General features: G+C 40.9%; 1 protein-coding gene across 6 annotated transcripts in view; it reads left to right on the plus strand.

The window, feature by feature from the left end:
• LOC122563074 (nuclear transcription factor Y subunit alpha-like) overlaps nucleotides 1-15,970 on the plus strand; it is a 66,167-nt gene that overhangs the window by 37,360 nt on the left and 12,837 nt on the right. For 3 of the 6 annotated variants that reach the window (XM_043716457.2, XM_043716452.2, XM_043716453.2), the window contains exons 6-8: nucleotides 558-724; nucleotides 1,737-1,910; nucleotides 2,845-2,937. In XM_043716457.2, the coding sequence (XP_043572392.1) occupies nucleotides 558-724; nucleotides 1,737-1,910; nucleotides 2,845-2,937 (434 nt within the window). Of the gene's footprint in view, nucleotides 1-557; nucleotides 725-1,736; nucleotides 1,911-2,844; nucleotides 2,938-10,818; nucleotides 10,862-15,970 lie in introns of all 6 variants that reach the window. The other 3 variants (XR_006315479.2, XM_043716456.2, XM_043716455.2) reach the window with 2 other exon arrangements.

Consider the following 15,970-nt stretch of genomic DNA (forward strand, 5'->3'; position numbering starts at 1 on the left):
TCAACCTTATCTGTGTCACTCATAATTTTATAATCTCAATCACGCCCCCCCTCAATCCCCTCTGCTCTAAGGAAACAATCTCAGTCAGTACAGTCTTTCTTCATAACTGAAAATCTCCAGCCCAGTAACATCCTGGTCCATCTCCTTTGGACCCTCTCCGGTGCTATGACATCCATCTATAATGTGGATTCCAAGTTCTGAACTAATGCATCATTCACACATGAAAACATATTAGCTAAATATTTGGAAATCTGAACTGTTTAATTGCAATGAACTCTGTTTTGCATTATGTTTAGACTTCTTTTATTTATAAAAAAAAAGGTTGTTCTAGTTTGCATAACATTTGGTATGATTTTATTGCAGTAATTTAAAGATTAATGCTTTCTTGAAAAGTGAAGGAATTAATCTTGTTCCTTTCATTTTTCTTTTTCCCTCTGTTATCTTGCATCTTTCTGTCAATCACCTTATCTCTATTTTTCACTTTGCCCTCTGTTTGTTTATCTCTTTTCCTGTCTTGTCTTGTCTTACCTTTCTCCTCTTTGTGTTACATGCTAAAGTTGCAGTCCCTGTTACAGGCATGATCACGATTCCTGCTGCCAGTCTTGCTGGGGCTCAAATTGTCCAGACAGGAGCCAGCACAAGTACCACAAATAGCAGCCAGGGCACTGTAACGGTAACGCTACCTGTTGCTGGAAGCATGGTCAATGCAGGCGGCATGGTGATGGTAAGTCTCTAGTTTTGAGCAACTTTGTGAGTGGATTGCAGCTTACACTTATATTTTAAATCACTGGTTATCTCTCTAACATCTGTGATAATGGTATATTGAATTATAAGATCTAACCATTTGACTAGGCAGTATACTCAGCAAAGAAGTTGTGATACCTCAGGTGAAGGCATGAGGGAACCTCAGCTTCGTTGTGTCCTTGCACTGGGTCACAATCTGGTTACAAGCTACCAGTCACACTTGACTAAACATTTTAAGGGATAATTGTGATGTAGAGTGATCTACATTCTAACATTCTGGAATCCCATTAAACCAAGCCATTGTGGAGCATTTTCCCAGAGACAAGGCTGGTTGATACAGGTGCACAATCCTTTTTCTGAAATGCTTGGGACCAGCTGGTCTTCGGAATTCAGAATTTTTTGAATTTCAGAATAAGTGACAGTTTGATGACATTTTTAAAAGACTTACTAGAAGAACACACTCACTAAAGGGCCTTGAAACAGAATTGAGGCCTGCCAGTGCTGGGCGAGCTCCCACCCCCATGTCGCATTTGAATGACACGCATCGAGTGGATGTCGACTTGGGCTAATTGTTTGCACGCCAAGCAACCTTGTTAATGAGAAAAAAACTTCAGCAAAAAAACTTTTGGACTTTAGAGCTTTTTGGAATTCAGGATTTCGGATAAAGGATTGTCTACCTGTACTTTGCTTTGCTTTGTTAGTATAAATTTGTATTTTGCCACTTCATACTGCTCTACTGAAAAGACTCTTGCTATAGCTTTAGATTTGCTGAGGAAATGATACTATATTTCTTAAGTTAATTTCTTTATGTTAACACTTGTTACCAAAGCAGTGTTAAACAATAACTTTGAAGTTTGCTAGTTCATACAGTATACACTAACTTACTAAACCATTAAAGTTTTATTATAGCTTATAAAATTAGTAATCTTTTCTGGAGAATAAGTTAACTTTGTTAATTTTTCCATTGGTTCTTTTTATGCTTTCTTATACAGATGGTACCAGGGACTAGTACAGTTCCAGCGATGCAAAGGATCCCTTTACCTGGTGCAGAGCTACTAGAAGAAGAACCATTATATGTAAACGCCAAACAGTATCACCGAATCTTAAAAAGGCGACAAGCAAGAGCTAAACTTGAGGCAGAAGGTCGGATTCCAAAAGAAAGGAGGGTAAGTGAAATTACATAAAGTAGTTCTCCTTCCTAATATGATTGTGTAGCTTTTTTAGATTTTAACTAAATGTTCTCCTATGGTGGATAAATTATATTCCCATTTTTGAATTTGTGTTCTAGTGATAACATTTCAATAACCAGATTTTAGAACATGGGAACGGAAAATGGGAACTTTGATCTAGGGTTAATTTTCTCCACGTATGCCTACATTGTGAATTCGTACCTCAATGCTACTGGAGACTATCTGTCTGTCTATATTTGCTAGAAAAACATTTTCAGCTTTTGATATTTTCATTTATTGGCTGAATGTTAGTTATGTTTTTGAGCAATGAAAATCTCTTCAGCCCTTGAGAATCTGTTTTAATATATGATACTGTTTTAATCTTACATATCCTGACTGCTCAAACAGAAAAGGCCAAAGTTAACTCAGCACTGTATTGTAGGAGACAGAAAAAGAATATTCATTTTGCATTGAGATCAAATCTCATAAAAATGCCATTCACCCCAACTGGTGTATGTTGTAACGTTCGTTCTATATGAGCTCCTCACACACAACATGAATCTCTTATTTGGGAGGAGTCTCTCAATCCAACTATCAAGCAGAATATTTTTAATTAAGTTATGGAACCACATGTACAGACAATACATATAAGTATAATTGATTAAATAGCATATCCTGGAAATAGGAAAAGCAACCAAGGCTACAACTGGGCGAATGCATTTTTACAATCTGTGGAAAGAGATGTTTGTATGAGTAATATGACCATCTTTTAAGAGGGTAATGCTGTTGTGTTTTTCTCTGCCATGGTATGTGAAGATAGCCTGCACAACAGGTAGTCTGACTTCTCTCTGCTGTTAAAATAAGCTATCCTTATTTATTATGATAACGCTTATTTATTTTTGCAACCGTGTATTTTCTTCTCTCTGTAAAGAAATACCTCCATGAGTCACGTCACCGCCATGCGATGCAGCGAAAACGTGGAGAAGGTGGCCGCTTCTTTTCTCCCAAGGAGGGTGATGAGATTGTAAGTTTTGTTTAACTTAATGAAAATGTTACGAAAGAAAGTTTAAACTCGGCAACAAAGGTTATTGAACTTTTAATGATCCACTTAAAAAGATTCAGAAAGCTTCTCTTTACCATGATTTATACATTTGATGCTGACAAAAATTCTTAAAAGATATTCAACCCTTTGCTGGATTTGATCACTTAGGGTCATAGAGATGTATAGCACGGAAACAGACCCTTTGGTCTAACTCGTCCATGCTGACCAGATATCCCAACCTAATCTAGTCCCATTTGCCAGCCCTTGGCCCATATCCCTCTAAACCCTTCCTATTCATATACTCACCCAGGTGCTTTTTAAACATTGCAATTGTACTAGTCTCTACCACTTCCTCTGACAGCTCATTCCATACACGCACCATCCTCTGCGTGTAAAAGGTTTCACCTTAGGCCCCTTTTATATCTTTCCCTTCTCACCTGAAACCTATGCCCTCTCGTTCTGGACTCCCCCATCAGGGAAAAGACTTTGTCTATTTATCCTATCCAGGAGATCACTCCTCAGCCTTCGGCGCTCCAGGGAAAACAGCCCCAGCCTACTCAGCCTCTCCCTATAGCTCAAATCCACCAACCCTGGCAACATTGTGAAGGCAAGGGGGCTTAGTGGTTAGCACTGCTGCCTCACAGTGCCATGGACCCGGGTTCGATTCCAGCCTCGGGTGACTGTTTGTGTGGAGTTTGCACATTCTCCTCGTGTCTGCATGGGTTTCCTCCGGGTGCTCCAGTTTCCTCCCACAGTCCAAAGATGTGCGAGTCAGGTGAATTGGCCATGATAAATTGCCCGTAGTGTTAGGTGCATTAGTCAGAGGGAAATGGGTCTGAGTGGGTTACTCTTCAGAGGGTCGGTGTGGGTTTGTTGGGCCAAAGGGCCTGTTTCCACACTGTAGGGAATCTTAAATCTTAAAAATCTTTTCTGAACCCTTTCAAGTTTCACAACATCCTTCCTTTGGATAGTAAGGAGAAAAAATTGCACGCAATATTCCAAAAGAGGCCTACTCAACGGCCTGTACAGCTGCTACATGACCTCCTAACTCCTATACTCAATACTTGGACCAAAAGAGGAAAACATACCCAAACGCCTTCTTCAATATTCTATCTACTTGCGACTCTACTTTCAAGGAGCTATGAACTTGCACTCCAAGGTCTCTTTGTTCAGCAACACTCCCAAGGACCTTACCATTGGCTGTACAAGTCCTGCTAAGATTTGCTTTCCCAAAATGCAGCACCTCGCATTTATCTAAATTAAACTCCATCTGCCACTCCTCAGCCCATTGGCCCATTTGATCAAGATCCTATTGTAATCTGAGGTAACCTTCTTCACTGTCCACTGCATTTCCAATTTTTGATGTAATCTGCAGACTTACTAACTGTACCTCCTATGTTCACATCCAAATCATTTATATAAATTACGAAAAGTAGTAGACCCAGCACCGATCCTTGTGACACTCCACTGGTCACAGGCCTCCAGTCTGAAAAACAGCCCTCCGCCACCACCATCTGCCTTCTACTTTTCAGTCAGTTCTGTATTCAAATGGCTAGTTCTCTCTGTATTCCATGAGATCTAACCTTGCTAACCAGTCTCGCATGGGGAACCTTGTCGACCGCCTTACTGAAATCCATATAGATCATGTCCACCTCTCTGCCCTCATCAATCCTCTTTTGTTAATTTTTCAAAAAACTCAATCAAGTTTGTGAGACATTATTTCCCATGCAGAAAGCCATGTTGACTATCCCATATCAGTTCTTAGCTTTCCAAATACGTGTAAATCCTGTCCCCCAGGATTCCCTCCAACAACTTGCCCACCACCAACGTCAGGCTCAATGGTCTATAGTTCCCTGGCTGCCCTTGCCACCTTTCTTAAATAATAGTACCACGTTAACCAACCTCCAGTCTTCTGGCACATTACCTGTGACTATCAATGGTACATATATCTCAGCAAGAGGCCCAGCAATCACTTCCCTAGCTTTCCACAGAGCGCTAGGGTATACCTGATCAGGTCCGGGGGATTTATCCACCTTTGTGTTTTGAGACATCCAGCACTTCATCCTCTGTAATATAGACATTTTTCAAGATGTCACCATCTATTTCCCCACATTCTAAATCTTCCATGTCCTTCTCCATAGTAAACACTGATGCAAAATACTCGTTTAGTATCTCCCCCATCTCCTGCGGCTCGACGCAAAGGCTGTCTTGTTGATCTTTTGAGGGGCACTATTCGTCCCTCATTAACCTTTTGTCCTTAATGTATTTGTAAAAACCCTTTGGATTCTCCTTAACCCTATTTGCCAAAGCTATCTCATGACCCCTTTTTGCCCTCCTGATTTCTCTCTTAAGTATACTCCTACTTTCTTTATACTCTTCTAAGGATTCACTCGATCTCTCCTGTCTATACCTGACATATTAAGAAAGAGTGTACATGCTATGAGATTTACAGTAGTTGCTGCAGTTTCTAAATTATAAATCAAACTCAATGACTTTGCAAAGGTTTCCAGATGACGAGGTTGTGTGTTTTCTTTAAAACCTCCTTTACGTCCTTTTTCACAAAACCCTAAACCAACCAGTACAGAAATAAACTTTTATTTGGGATATTTAAACTGTATTCATTGATAATGGGCCATATTTCATTTTGCAATTTGAATCATTGCTACACAAGATGAATTGAAGCATTTAGCTGTTTACAGTAAGGGACAGTATGGATTGATATAATGAAGACTACCTTGCAACAGTCACAATCTGTGCAACATTTCATAACGTGCATTATCATTTAGAGAGCTATTTCTGTTGTACCTCAACTGTTTTTGGCATATCTTTTTTTGTAATTAATAGATTCTGGATAAATCAGTAACAGATCATTTCACTCAGTAATCATATCACAGTCATTGTAAAAATAATCAATCATTAATTGCTAAAAGCAGCATACTATATTGTAAACATGTTCAGGCATCAAATTATTCAGTGAAATATTTAAAATATCTGTATTTTACAGATGTAGTCTCATTATCTAAATTCTGCCAAAAATTACAATATTAAAAAGAACTCACTGCCCTTGTCATTCCTTTGATTTTCTGTCAGTTGTGGTTATTTTCTAAAAACGTTGAATGCTGAAGATATTTCAGGGGTTGTAGGAGTTGCTGGTTTGAAGGCATTGTTAATCCCACCACTAAAATGCTTAATTCAAAGTAAATCCTGAATTACCATAGAATAATTATGTCAGTTATGTTCGTGGGCAATGAAAATCTCACTCAAAGTTAATACAGGAAGTTGTCAAACCAGAAGCAGCACATTGGTACACAATAAGGAAGGAATTGCCCTGAGAGTCATCAACATTGACTCTAGACTCTGTGAAGTCCCATATCATGAGGTCAAATGTGGACAAAGAAACTTGCAGCTCCTTCCCATGTACCTCATCTTTCTTCCTTCTCTCCTGCCACCATCCAGACTCAGCTAATGAATCAGTCATCCTCCAAACTGAACAGTACTTGAAAAGTTAATCTAATGGTGACCATGTAACCATTCACAATAGTGAATAGTAAAAGCTCATCTGCTCTTTGGGGAGGGAAATCTAGTAACCCTACCCTCTTTAGCCTATGTGTGAATCCACACCCACAGCAATGCAGAACGTTCTCTGGGTGGGGGACTTAGCACAGAATCTCTAGAGTGCAGTTTGGTCCATTAAGTCCTTGCTGATCCTCTTAAGAGCATCCCACACAGACCCAGCCCTTTATTGTATCCCATAACCCCACATTTCCCATGGCTAGTCCACCTAGCCTACACATCCCTGAATACTACAGACAGTTTCATCATGGCCAATCCACCTAACCTGCACAATCTTCAAACTGGGATGAAACCCATGAAGATGCAGGGAGAACATGCAAGCTCCACACAGTCAGACAAGGCTGGAATTCAGCCCAGGTGTCTGGTGCTGTGAGGAATTCTACACGCATCTGTCTGGTACAGATGCATGTGTCTGTGACAGAATCAGTAGGAGTGATCACCTCACAGTCCTTGTGATGTTGAAGATCAGTCTTCATATTGAGGATGCCCTCTATTACATTGTGTGTCACTAAGATCAAGTGAGATTGACTGGCTGAAAATAGATATCTGGGTATCCATGGGGTGTTAGACCCATCAGCAGAATTGTACTCGCAACACAATCTGCAACCTCATGGTAAGCATATCCCCATTCTTAACATTACCATCAAGGAGATTAACCCTGGCTCAACAAAGAGTGCAGAAGGGCAAGCCAAAAGCAACAGCAGGCACTCTGAAATGTGTCAACTTGGCAGAGTTACTGAACAGGCTACTTGCATGCTCAACAGCATAACCAGCAAGTGATAAATAGTGCTAAGCTTTCCACAACAAATGCATCAGAATCAAAGACCTGCCACATCCATTTGTGAATAATGGTGGACATTTAACAACTGGGAGAAAGTGAGGACTGCAGATGCTGGAGATCAGAGTCAAAAAGTGTGCTGGAAAAGCACAGTCAGGCAGCATCTGAGGAGCAGGAGAGTCGTCATTTCGAGTATAAGCTATTTTTCAGGAATGTGTCTGATGAAGAGCTTATACTCAAATCATCAACTCTCCCTCTTCTCGGATGTTGCCTGACTGTCTGTGCTTTTCCAGCACCACACTTTTTGACATTTAACCACTAACTGGAGAGGAAGCTGCACAAATAGCCCCAACCTCAATAATGGGGAAGCCCAACATATATGTTTAAATGATGAGGCTGGCACATTTTGCAACAACATTCAGCCAGAAGTGTCAAATGGATGATCCATGTCTGCCTCCTCCAGAAATGCCCAGCAGCACAGATGCCAGCCTTCAGCCAATTCAGTTCGGCCCAAGTGAAATAAAGAAGTGGCTGAAGCACTGAATACTGTGAAGGCTCCGGACCCTGACATCATTCCAGCGATAGTACGGAACATGTGCTCCAGAGGTTGCCACACCCCTAGCCAAGCTGTTCCAGTACAGCTACAACACGGATATCTACCCAGCAATATGGAAAAATATCCAGGTTATGTCCTGTACACAAAAAGCAGGACAAATCCTATCCAACTAATTAATGCCACGTCAGTCTGTTTTCTCGTCATCAGTAAAATGGTGGAAAGTGTTATCTACAGAACTATTAACAGCACTTCCTCAGCAGTAATCTGCATACTGACACTCTGCTTGGGTTCCACCAGTGTTAAAAAGCTCCTGACTTCATTATAGCTTGATTCATACATATCCAAAAGTGCTCAATTCCTGAGGTAAGGTGGCATCAAGGCTGGTTTTGACAGTGTGGCATCAAGGAACCCCATCAAAACTAGAGTCAATGAAATTTTGGGACGGGGCAGAGAAATCCCTTTGCTGGTTGGAGTCGTATCTAGCACAAAGAAAGATGGTTGAGGTTGTTGGAGGTCAGTTGTCTTGGCTCCAAGACATCTCTGCAAGTGTTCCTCCAGCTAGTACCCTAGGCCCAACCATCTTCAGCTGCTTTATCTGTGACCATCCTCCATTGTAATGTCAAAAGCAGGGGAGTTCACTGATTCCACAATGGTTCAGCACTATTTTGTAACTTCTCAATGCAGCAAGACTTGGACAGTATCCAGGTTTGGGCTGACATGTGGCAAGTAACATTTGTACCACATACATACCAGTCACTGACCATCTCCAACAAGAGAGAATCTAACCATTGTCCCATGACATTTAGTGGCATTTCCATCACTGAAATCTGAACTAACAATTTCTGTTGACCAGAAATTGATTTGTTCTAGCCACATAAATGCTGCGGCTACAATAACAATTCAGAGGCTAGGTATCTCTCCAAGTAACTGACCTCCCAACTCCTCAAAATCTGTCTACCATCTACAAGATACAAATCTGGAGTATGATGGAATATTCCCCAATTGCTGGACGAATGCAGCTTCAACAACAGTCAAACTTGACTCCATCCAGTGCAACGTAGCCTGCTTGATTGTGCACAACGCAAACATTCACTCTCTTCAGTACTGACACTCAGTAGCATGAATGAGTACCATCTACTTGGTATACTGTAGAAATTCACAAAGGCTCCTCAGCACATTCCAAACCCACAGCCAGTACCATTTAGAAGAACAAAGGCAGCAGATACATGAGAACGTCGCCATTTGCAAATTTCCCTCCATGCCACTCATCATCCTGACTTAGAAATAAATCCTGCCATTTCTCAGTGTCACTGAGCCAAACTCCTGGAATTTCTTCCCCATTAGCAATGTGAGTCACTGAGTCATAGAGATGTACAGCACGGAACAAACCCTTCGATCCAACTCGTCCATGCCAACCAGATATCCTAAATTAATTTAGTCCAATTTGTCAGCATTTGGGCCATATCCCTCTAAACTCTTCCTATTCATGTACACAACCAGATGCTTTTAAAGGTTGTAATTGTCCCACCTTCCACTACTTCCTCTGGCAGCTCATTTCCCTCTCTGTGAAAAAAGTAGCCCCTTAGGTCTCTTTTAAATATTTCCTTTCTCACCTTAAACCTATAGGTTTGGACTCCTCTACCCTGGAAAAAAGATTTTGGCTATTCGCCCTATCCGTGCCCCAATTGATTTTATAAACCACCATAAAGTCACCCCTCAGCCTCTGACACTCCAGGGAAATAGCCCTCTCTCTATAGCTTAAACACTCCAACCCCAGCAACATTCTTGTAAATCTTTTCTGCACCCCCTCAAGTTTAACAACATCCTTCCTAAAGCAGGGAGACCAGAATTTAACACAGTATTCCAAAAGTGGCCTAATCAATATCCTGTACATCTGCCACATGACACCCCAACTCCTATACTCATTGCACTGACCGATTAAAGGCAAGTGCCCCAAATGTCACCTTCACTACCCTGTGGTAAAAACAAGGACTACAAATGCTGGAAACCAGAGTCTAGATTAGAGTGGTGCTGCAAAAGCACAGCAGGTCAGGCAGCATCTGACGAGCTGGAAAATCGACGTTTCGGGCAAAAGCCCTTCATCAGGAATAGAGGACCTTCACTACCCTGTCAACCTGCAACCCCATCTTTAAGGAACTTTCAGCTTACATCCCAATATCTTTGTTCAGCAACACTCCCCAGGACCCCACCTTTAGGTGTCCTGATTTGCCTTACCAAACTGCAATATCTCATATTTATCTAAATTAAACTCCATCTGCCACTCCTCGGTCCAACCTGTCTATACAAGTCTACCTACACCAGGTTGACTGCACTGATTCACAAGGCAGTTCACCACCTTCTCAAGTGCAACTAGGGGTTGCTGATACACACATCCTGTGAAAGAATTTTTAAGACATCTATAAATAGGTATGTCCTAGGATTAATTTATTTCAGGGGTTAGCAGATACTTGCAAATACCATGCTTGCTCCACAGTCAGAAAGTTAGTATTTTTCTTAAGTATAACCTATGTGATATCTGGTGTGTGACGGATACAGTTCAAAAACTTTCAAGGCATGGACCCAAATATACTATCAAACAGGTTTTAAAGTCAGCCATAACTATCTGTGATGGTATTTTTATGTGTTACAATGTTGACTTATTGTATAAAATTATCCAGATCTGCTTTGAAAAGTTGTGAAGAGTTAGGGTCTGTGACTCTGGTGGTCAATATCTCAATATACCATCTCTATTCTCCCTGACTTTGGCCTTGATATAAAAAGAAAAGAAGTTGCACGTGCTGTCAACCTGAAATAAAAACTAACAATACTGGAAATATACAGCAGGTCCATCAGCATCTGAAGTAAATATAGGTTAACATTTTGGATAGCATCCCATCGTCAGAATTTAGTTATTTTAAGCAATTAAACTTTTTGATACTTTTTTCTTTTTATAAAGGTCATCTCAGTCAGGCTGTGAAAAGGCGTAAGACAGAGAAAAGGTGAGTAAAACAGCTCATAAATAGAAGGGAGTTCAGTGGCAAATTAATTTTAAAAAGCGTTCGGAAATCAGTAGAGACTGCCCCATATCTGAAGCCAGAATTTAATGTAATGGATTGTAATTGATTGGAATGTTGTTAAGGTGAAAAACACAAAGTTCAATGTATCGGAGTGTTGTGGCTCCATTTTCTGAAGTGGCATTTGAAACCACAGCTTTGATTCGGGGAAAGTCAGATTACGTAGTAAAACATGTTGGCAGTGTGGAGCAGAGAAGTTACTCAATCTGCACTTGGTCTCCCTAATGCAGAGGAGATAGAAAATTTTAATATTTAAAATATGGCATGCTAGATTTTACAAACCTCATCGAAACCACTGTCTACTGTAGGATGAGTGTTTAGATAGCAACACCGCCAAATAAAGATGTTTATGGATGTTGCATCATGTAAGGTTGGCTCAGAAAGAAAAGAAAGACTTGCATTCATAAACATTTACAACACCTTTTGCAACCTTGCAAAGTGCCAAAGCAGTTTAGAACAGTAAAGTACCTTTTGAAGTGCAGTCATTGTTGTAATGCTATTAATACAGCAACCATTTTGCACGCAACAAGTACCCACAAGCAGTAATGTGATAATGAGCAGGTAAACTTTTTATAATTGAAGGAAAAGTATTAGCTAGTATATCTAGGATAAGTCTTCAGTTCCTCTTTTGAATAGTGTTATGGGATCTCCTGTATCCACTTGAAAGAGAAATTAGGCCTTAGTTTCATGTCTTATCTAAAAGGTAGCTGCTACAAGCAACATTCCCTCAGTAATATGCTGACAGGTTAGCCTACACTTTGAGCTACATTTTCTGATTCAAAGGTGAGAGTGCTCCCCACTGAGCCACAGTATACATTTCAAAATTGAAGTTTCTTGAGAGGAGCTCATTAAGCAAGGATGTTATAAAAGTGAATGCATAATAGAGGGAAATCTATACTCTGTTTACATTGTGGTTGGTGGAAAATAATCTAGCAAACATGTCTGTGAACAGAAATGGACATGAGGTCAAGTGAGAGCTTGTCACGGTCATCATTTGGGACTGGAAGATAGTAACACACGTGATAGTTATTGATCAACTTAACAACTGCAGCAAAGGAACCCTTGGCAAAGGACCAGGACCTTTGCCAAGCATAGAAGAAAACAGAACAAAAATTAGTGTTATTCTTAAACAAGAATACAACTATTAATGGGAAAGCATAGAATAGCACAGAAAGAAGGTGCTTGGCCCATGAAGTTTGTGCCGCTGGATTCATGGAAAGTGTTGAATTAACAGATTCAAGGGTTGAAATTGTGATGGAACTTAATAGAAGTTATAGAACTGAGCTATTGCTGAAAATGAGACCTGCAGTTAGTGAATTTGTAGAGCTCAAGAGTGAGGCCATGAAGCTGGAACAACATAATTGTTGATGTAATAAGAGTCAGAATAGGACTAGAACAAGTACATGTTCCACATATACAGAAAGAAATTCAAAATTGGGACTGTCTGGTATTCCATAGTTAGTCACATTGATTTAAAAAAAATTGCTGGGGAAGGCAATTATGATGCAATTAGGCAAGATTTAGGATGCATAGAATGGGGAAGGAAACTGCAGGGGATGGGCACAATTGAAATGTGGAGCTTATTCAAGAAACAGCTGCTGCGTGTCCTTGATAAGTATGTACCTGTCAGGCAGGGAGGAAGTTGTCAAGTGAGGGAGCAATGGTTTACTAAAGAAGTTGAATCTCTTCTCAAGAGGAATAAGAAGGCTTATGTTAGGATGAGACATGAAGGCTCAGTTAGCGAGTTACAAGTTAGCCAGGAATGACCTAAAGAACTAAGAAGAGCCAGGAGGGGACATGAGAAGTCATCGGCAGATAGGATCAAGGAAATCCCTAAAGCTTTCTATAGGTAGATCAGGAATGAAAAAATGACTAGGGTCAATCAAAGATAGTAGTGGGAAGTTGTGTGTGGAGTCTGAGGAGATAGGGGAAGCGCTAAGTGAATATTCATCGTCAGTATTCCTACTAGAAAATGACAATGTTGTTGAGAATACTGAGATGCAGGCTACTAGACTAGATGGGATTGAGGTTCATGAGGAGGTGTTTAGCAATTCTGGAAAGTGTGAAAATAGATAAGCCCCCTGGGCTGATAGGATTTATCCTAGGATTCTCTGGGAAGCCAGGGAGAAGATTACAGAGCCTTTGGCTTTGATCTTTCTGTTGTCATTGTCTACAGGAATAGTGCCGGAAGACTGGCTGATAGCAAATGCTGTCCTCTTGTTCAAGAAGGGGAGTAGAGACAAGCCTTGGTAACAAGTTCTGAGAAAATTTGTTGCTCAGGTTGAGGTTCTGGATATAAGGTTGTTCACTGAGCTGGAAGGTTCATTTTTAGACGTTTCATCACCATACTAGTTAACATCATCAGTGAGCCTCCGATGAAGCACTGGTGTGAGTGACTTGCTTTCTATTTGTGTTTAGGTTTCCTTGGGTTGGTGATGTCATTTCCTGTGGTGATGTCAGTTCCTATTCTTTTTCTCAGAAGGTGGTAAATGGGGTCCAAGTAGCTGTGTTTGTTGATAGAGTTTCGGTTGGAATGCCATGCTTCTAGGAATTCTTGGTACGTGTCTCTGTTTGGTTTGTCCTCTGATGGATGCGTTGTCCCAGTCAAAGTGGTGTCCTTCATCTGTATGTAATGATACTAGTGAGAGTGGGTCATGTCTTTTTGTGGCTAGTTGATGTTCATGTATCCTGATGGCTAGTTTTCTGGTTTTTTGTCCCATGTGGTGTTTGTTGCAAGAACTGTAAAGTATTTTGTAAATGACATTAACGTTGCTTGTGGTCTATATGGGGTTTTTCAAGTTCATTAGCTGCAGTTTTAGTGTGTTGGTGAGTTTGTGGGCTAGCATGATGCCAAGAGGTCTGAGCAGTCTGACAGTTATTTCTGAGATGCCTTTGATGTAGGGAAGAGTAGCTAGGGTTTCTGGGCACGTTTTTCTGCTTGTTTGGGACTGTTGCTGAGAAATCTGCTAACTGTGTTTATTGGGTATCTGTTCTTTTTGAATATGCTGTATAGGTGATTTTCGTATGCTCTGCGTAGTTCATCAGTGCTGCTCATTGAAGTAATGTTGTAAGGAAGCTTAGTTTGTGGTTTTGAGGTGATTGCTTCTGTAGTTCAGTATTTGGTCCGTATGTACAGTAGCGACTCGACTTACGAACTTAGTCCATTCCGGGACCTGGTTCGCGAACCGAAAAGTTCACGAACTGAATCAATTTTTCCCATTGTACGGATATTTCCGGAGTCTTTTGTCTTTTTTGTCTCTTGGAGGTTGGTGATGCCACAAGAAAACGATCCAGAGAAACTTGTTTTTTTTCTTTGTTTCAGAATTTTCCAAAAATGGGACATCACATAAATGGGTCATTTAAAATGTTCACTGCTCTGTTGGTCACAGTTTTGTTAGGGTGATGCCTCTCAACAAAAGCCTGCACTTCACTCCATTTGTTTGTACCTTGAATTTCGTATGTACGTGCGTTGAAGCAAACTTTTACATACAATCCTGTTCGTAAACCAATTTGTTCGTGAACGGGGTCATTTGTATGTCGAGGCGCTACTGTATTGTTTTCCTGTAGACACTGGTTTGAAGTTTCCCCATTGGCTGTTCGCTCAACTGTGACATCAAGGAATGGCAGTTTGTTGTTGTTTTCCTCCTCTTTCGTGAATTTTATGCCAATAACGATATTATTGATTGTCTTGAAGGTTTCCTCTAATTTGTTTCGTTGAGTGATGACAAGGTGTCGTCCACATAGCGAACCCAAAGTCTGGGTTGGATGGTTGGCAGAGCTGTTTGTTCAAGTCTCTGCATTACTGCCTCTGTTAAGAATCCTGATATCAGAGATCCCATGTGTTCTGTTGGTTTGTCTGTAGTTTTGTTACTGAAAGTGGAGTGAGTGGGAAGGTATAGGTCCACTATCCTTCTTAGCAGAGGCAGTAATGCAGAGACTCGAACAAACAGCTCTGCTAATTATCCAACCTAAACTTTTGGTCAGCTCCATGGGTGACACCTTTGTCATCACTAAATGACACAAATTAGAGGAAACCTCAAGACCATCAACAATATCGTTATTGGCATAAAATTCATTAGAGGACGAAAACAACAACAGCCTGCCATTCCTTGTTACGGTAGAGCAAAAGCCAATGGGGAACTTCAAACCAGTGTCTACAGGAAAACAACACATACAGACTAAATATTGAACTACAGAAGCAATCATCCCAACATCAGCAAAGGAAGCTGCATTAGAACATTATTTCAACGAGTCACCACACACTGCAGCACAGAGGAACTATGAAGAGCAGAGGAAAATCACCTATACAGCATATTCAAAAAGAACGGGTACCCAATGAACACAGTCCATTGATTTCTCAGCAACAAACCCAAATAAGTAGATAAAGCGCGTCCAGAAACCCTAGCCACTCTCCCTTACATCAAAGACTTCTCGGAAGTGACTGCCAGACTACTCATACTGCTTGGCATCATGGTAGCCCACAAATCGACCAACACACTAACACAGCAACTAATGAACTTAGAGTCATAGAGATATACAGCACGGAAACAGACCCTTCAGTCCAACTCGTCCATTCCGACCAGATATCCCAACCCAATCTAGTCCCACCTGCCAGCACCTGGCCCATATCCCTCCAAACCCTTCCTATTCGTATATCCATCCAGATGCCTGTTAAATGTTGCAATTGAACCAGCCTCCACCACTTCCTCTGGCAGCTCATTCCATACAAGTACCACCCTCTGAGTGAAAAGGTTGCCTCTTAGGTCTCTTTTATATCTTTCCCCTCTCACCCTAAACCTATGCCCTGTAGTTCTGGACGCCCCCACCCCAGGGAAAAGACTTTGTCTATTTATCCTAAAAATGCCCCTCATGATTTTATAAACCTCTATAAAGTCACCCCTCAGCCTCCGACGCTCCAGGGAAAACAGCCCTAGCCTATTCAACCTCTCCCTAAAGCTCAAATCTTCCAACTCTGGCAACATCCTTGTAAATCTTTTCTGAACCCTTTCAAGTTTCTCAACGCCATTCCAATAG

The sequence above is a fragment of the Chiloscyllium plagiosum genome, unplaced genomic scaffold (genome assembly GCF_037043375.1).
Source record: "Chiloscyllium plagiosum isolate Xiang-an unplaced genomic scaffold, Cpla_swu_hap1 HiC_scaffold_26, whole genome shotgun sequence".
Taxonomy (NCBI): domain Eukaryota; kingdom Metazoa; phylum Chordata; class Chondrichthyes; order Orectolobiformes; family Hemiscylliidae; genus Chiloscyllium; species Chiloscyllium plagiosum.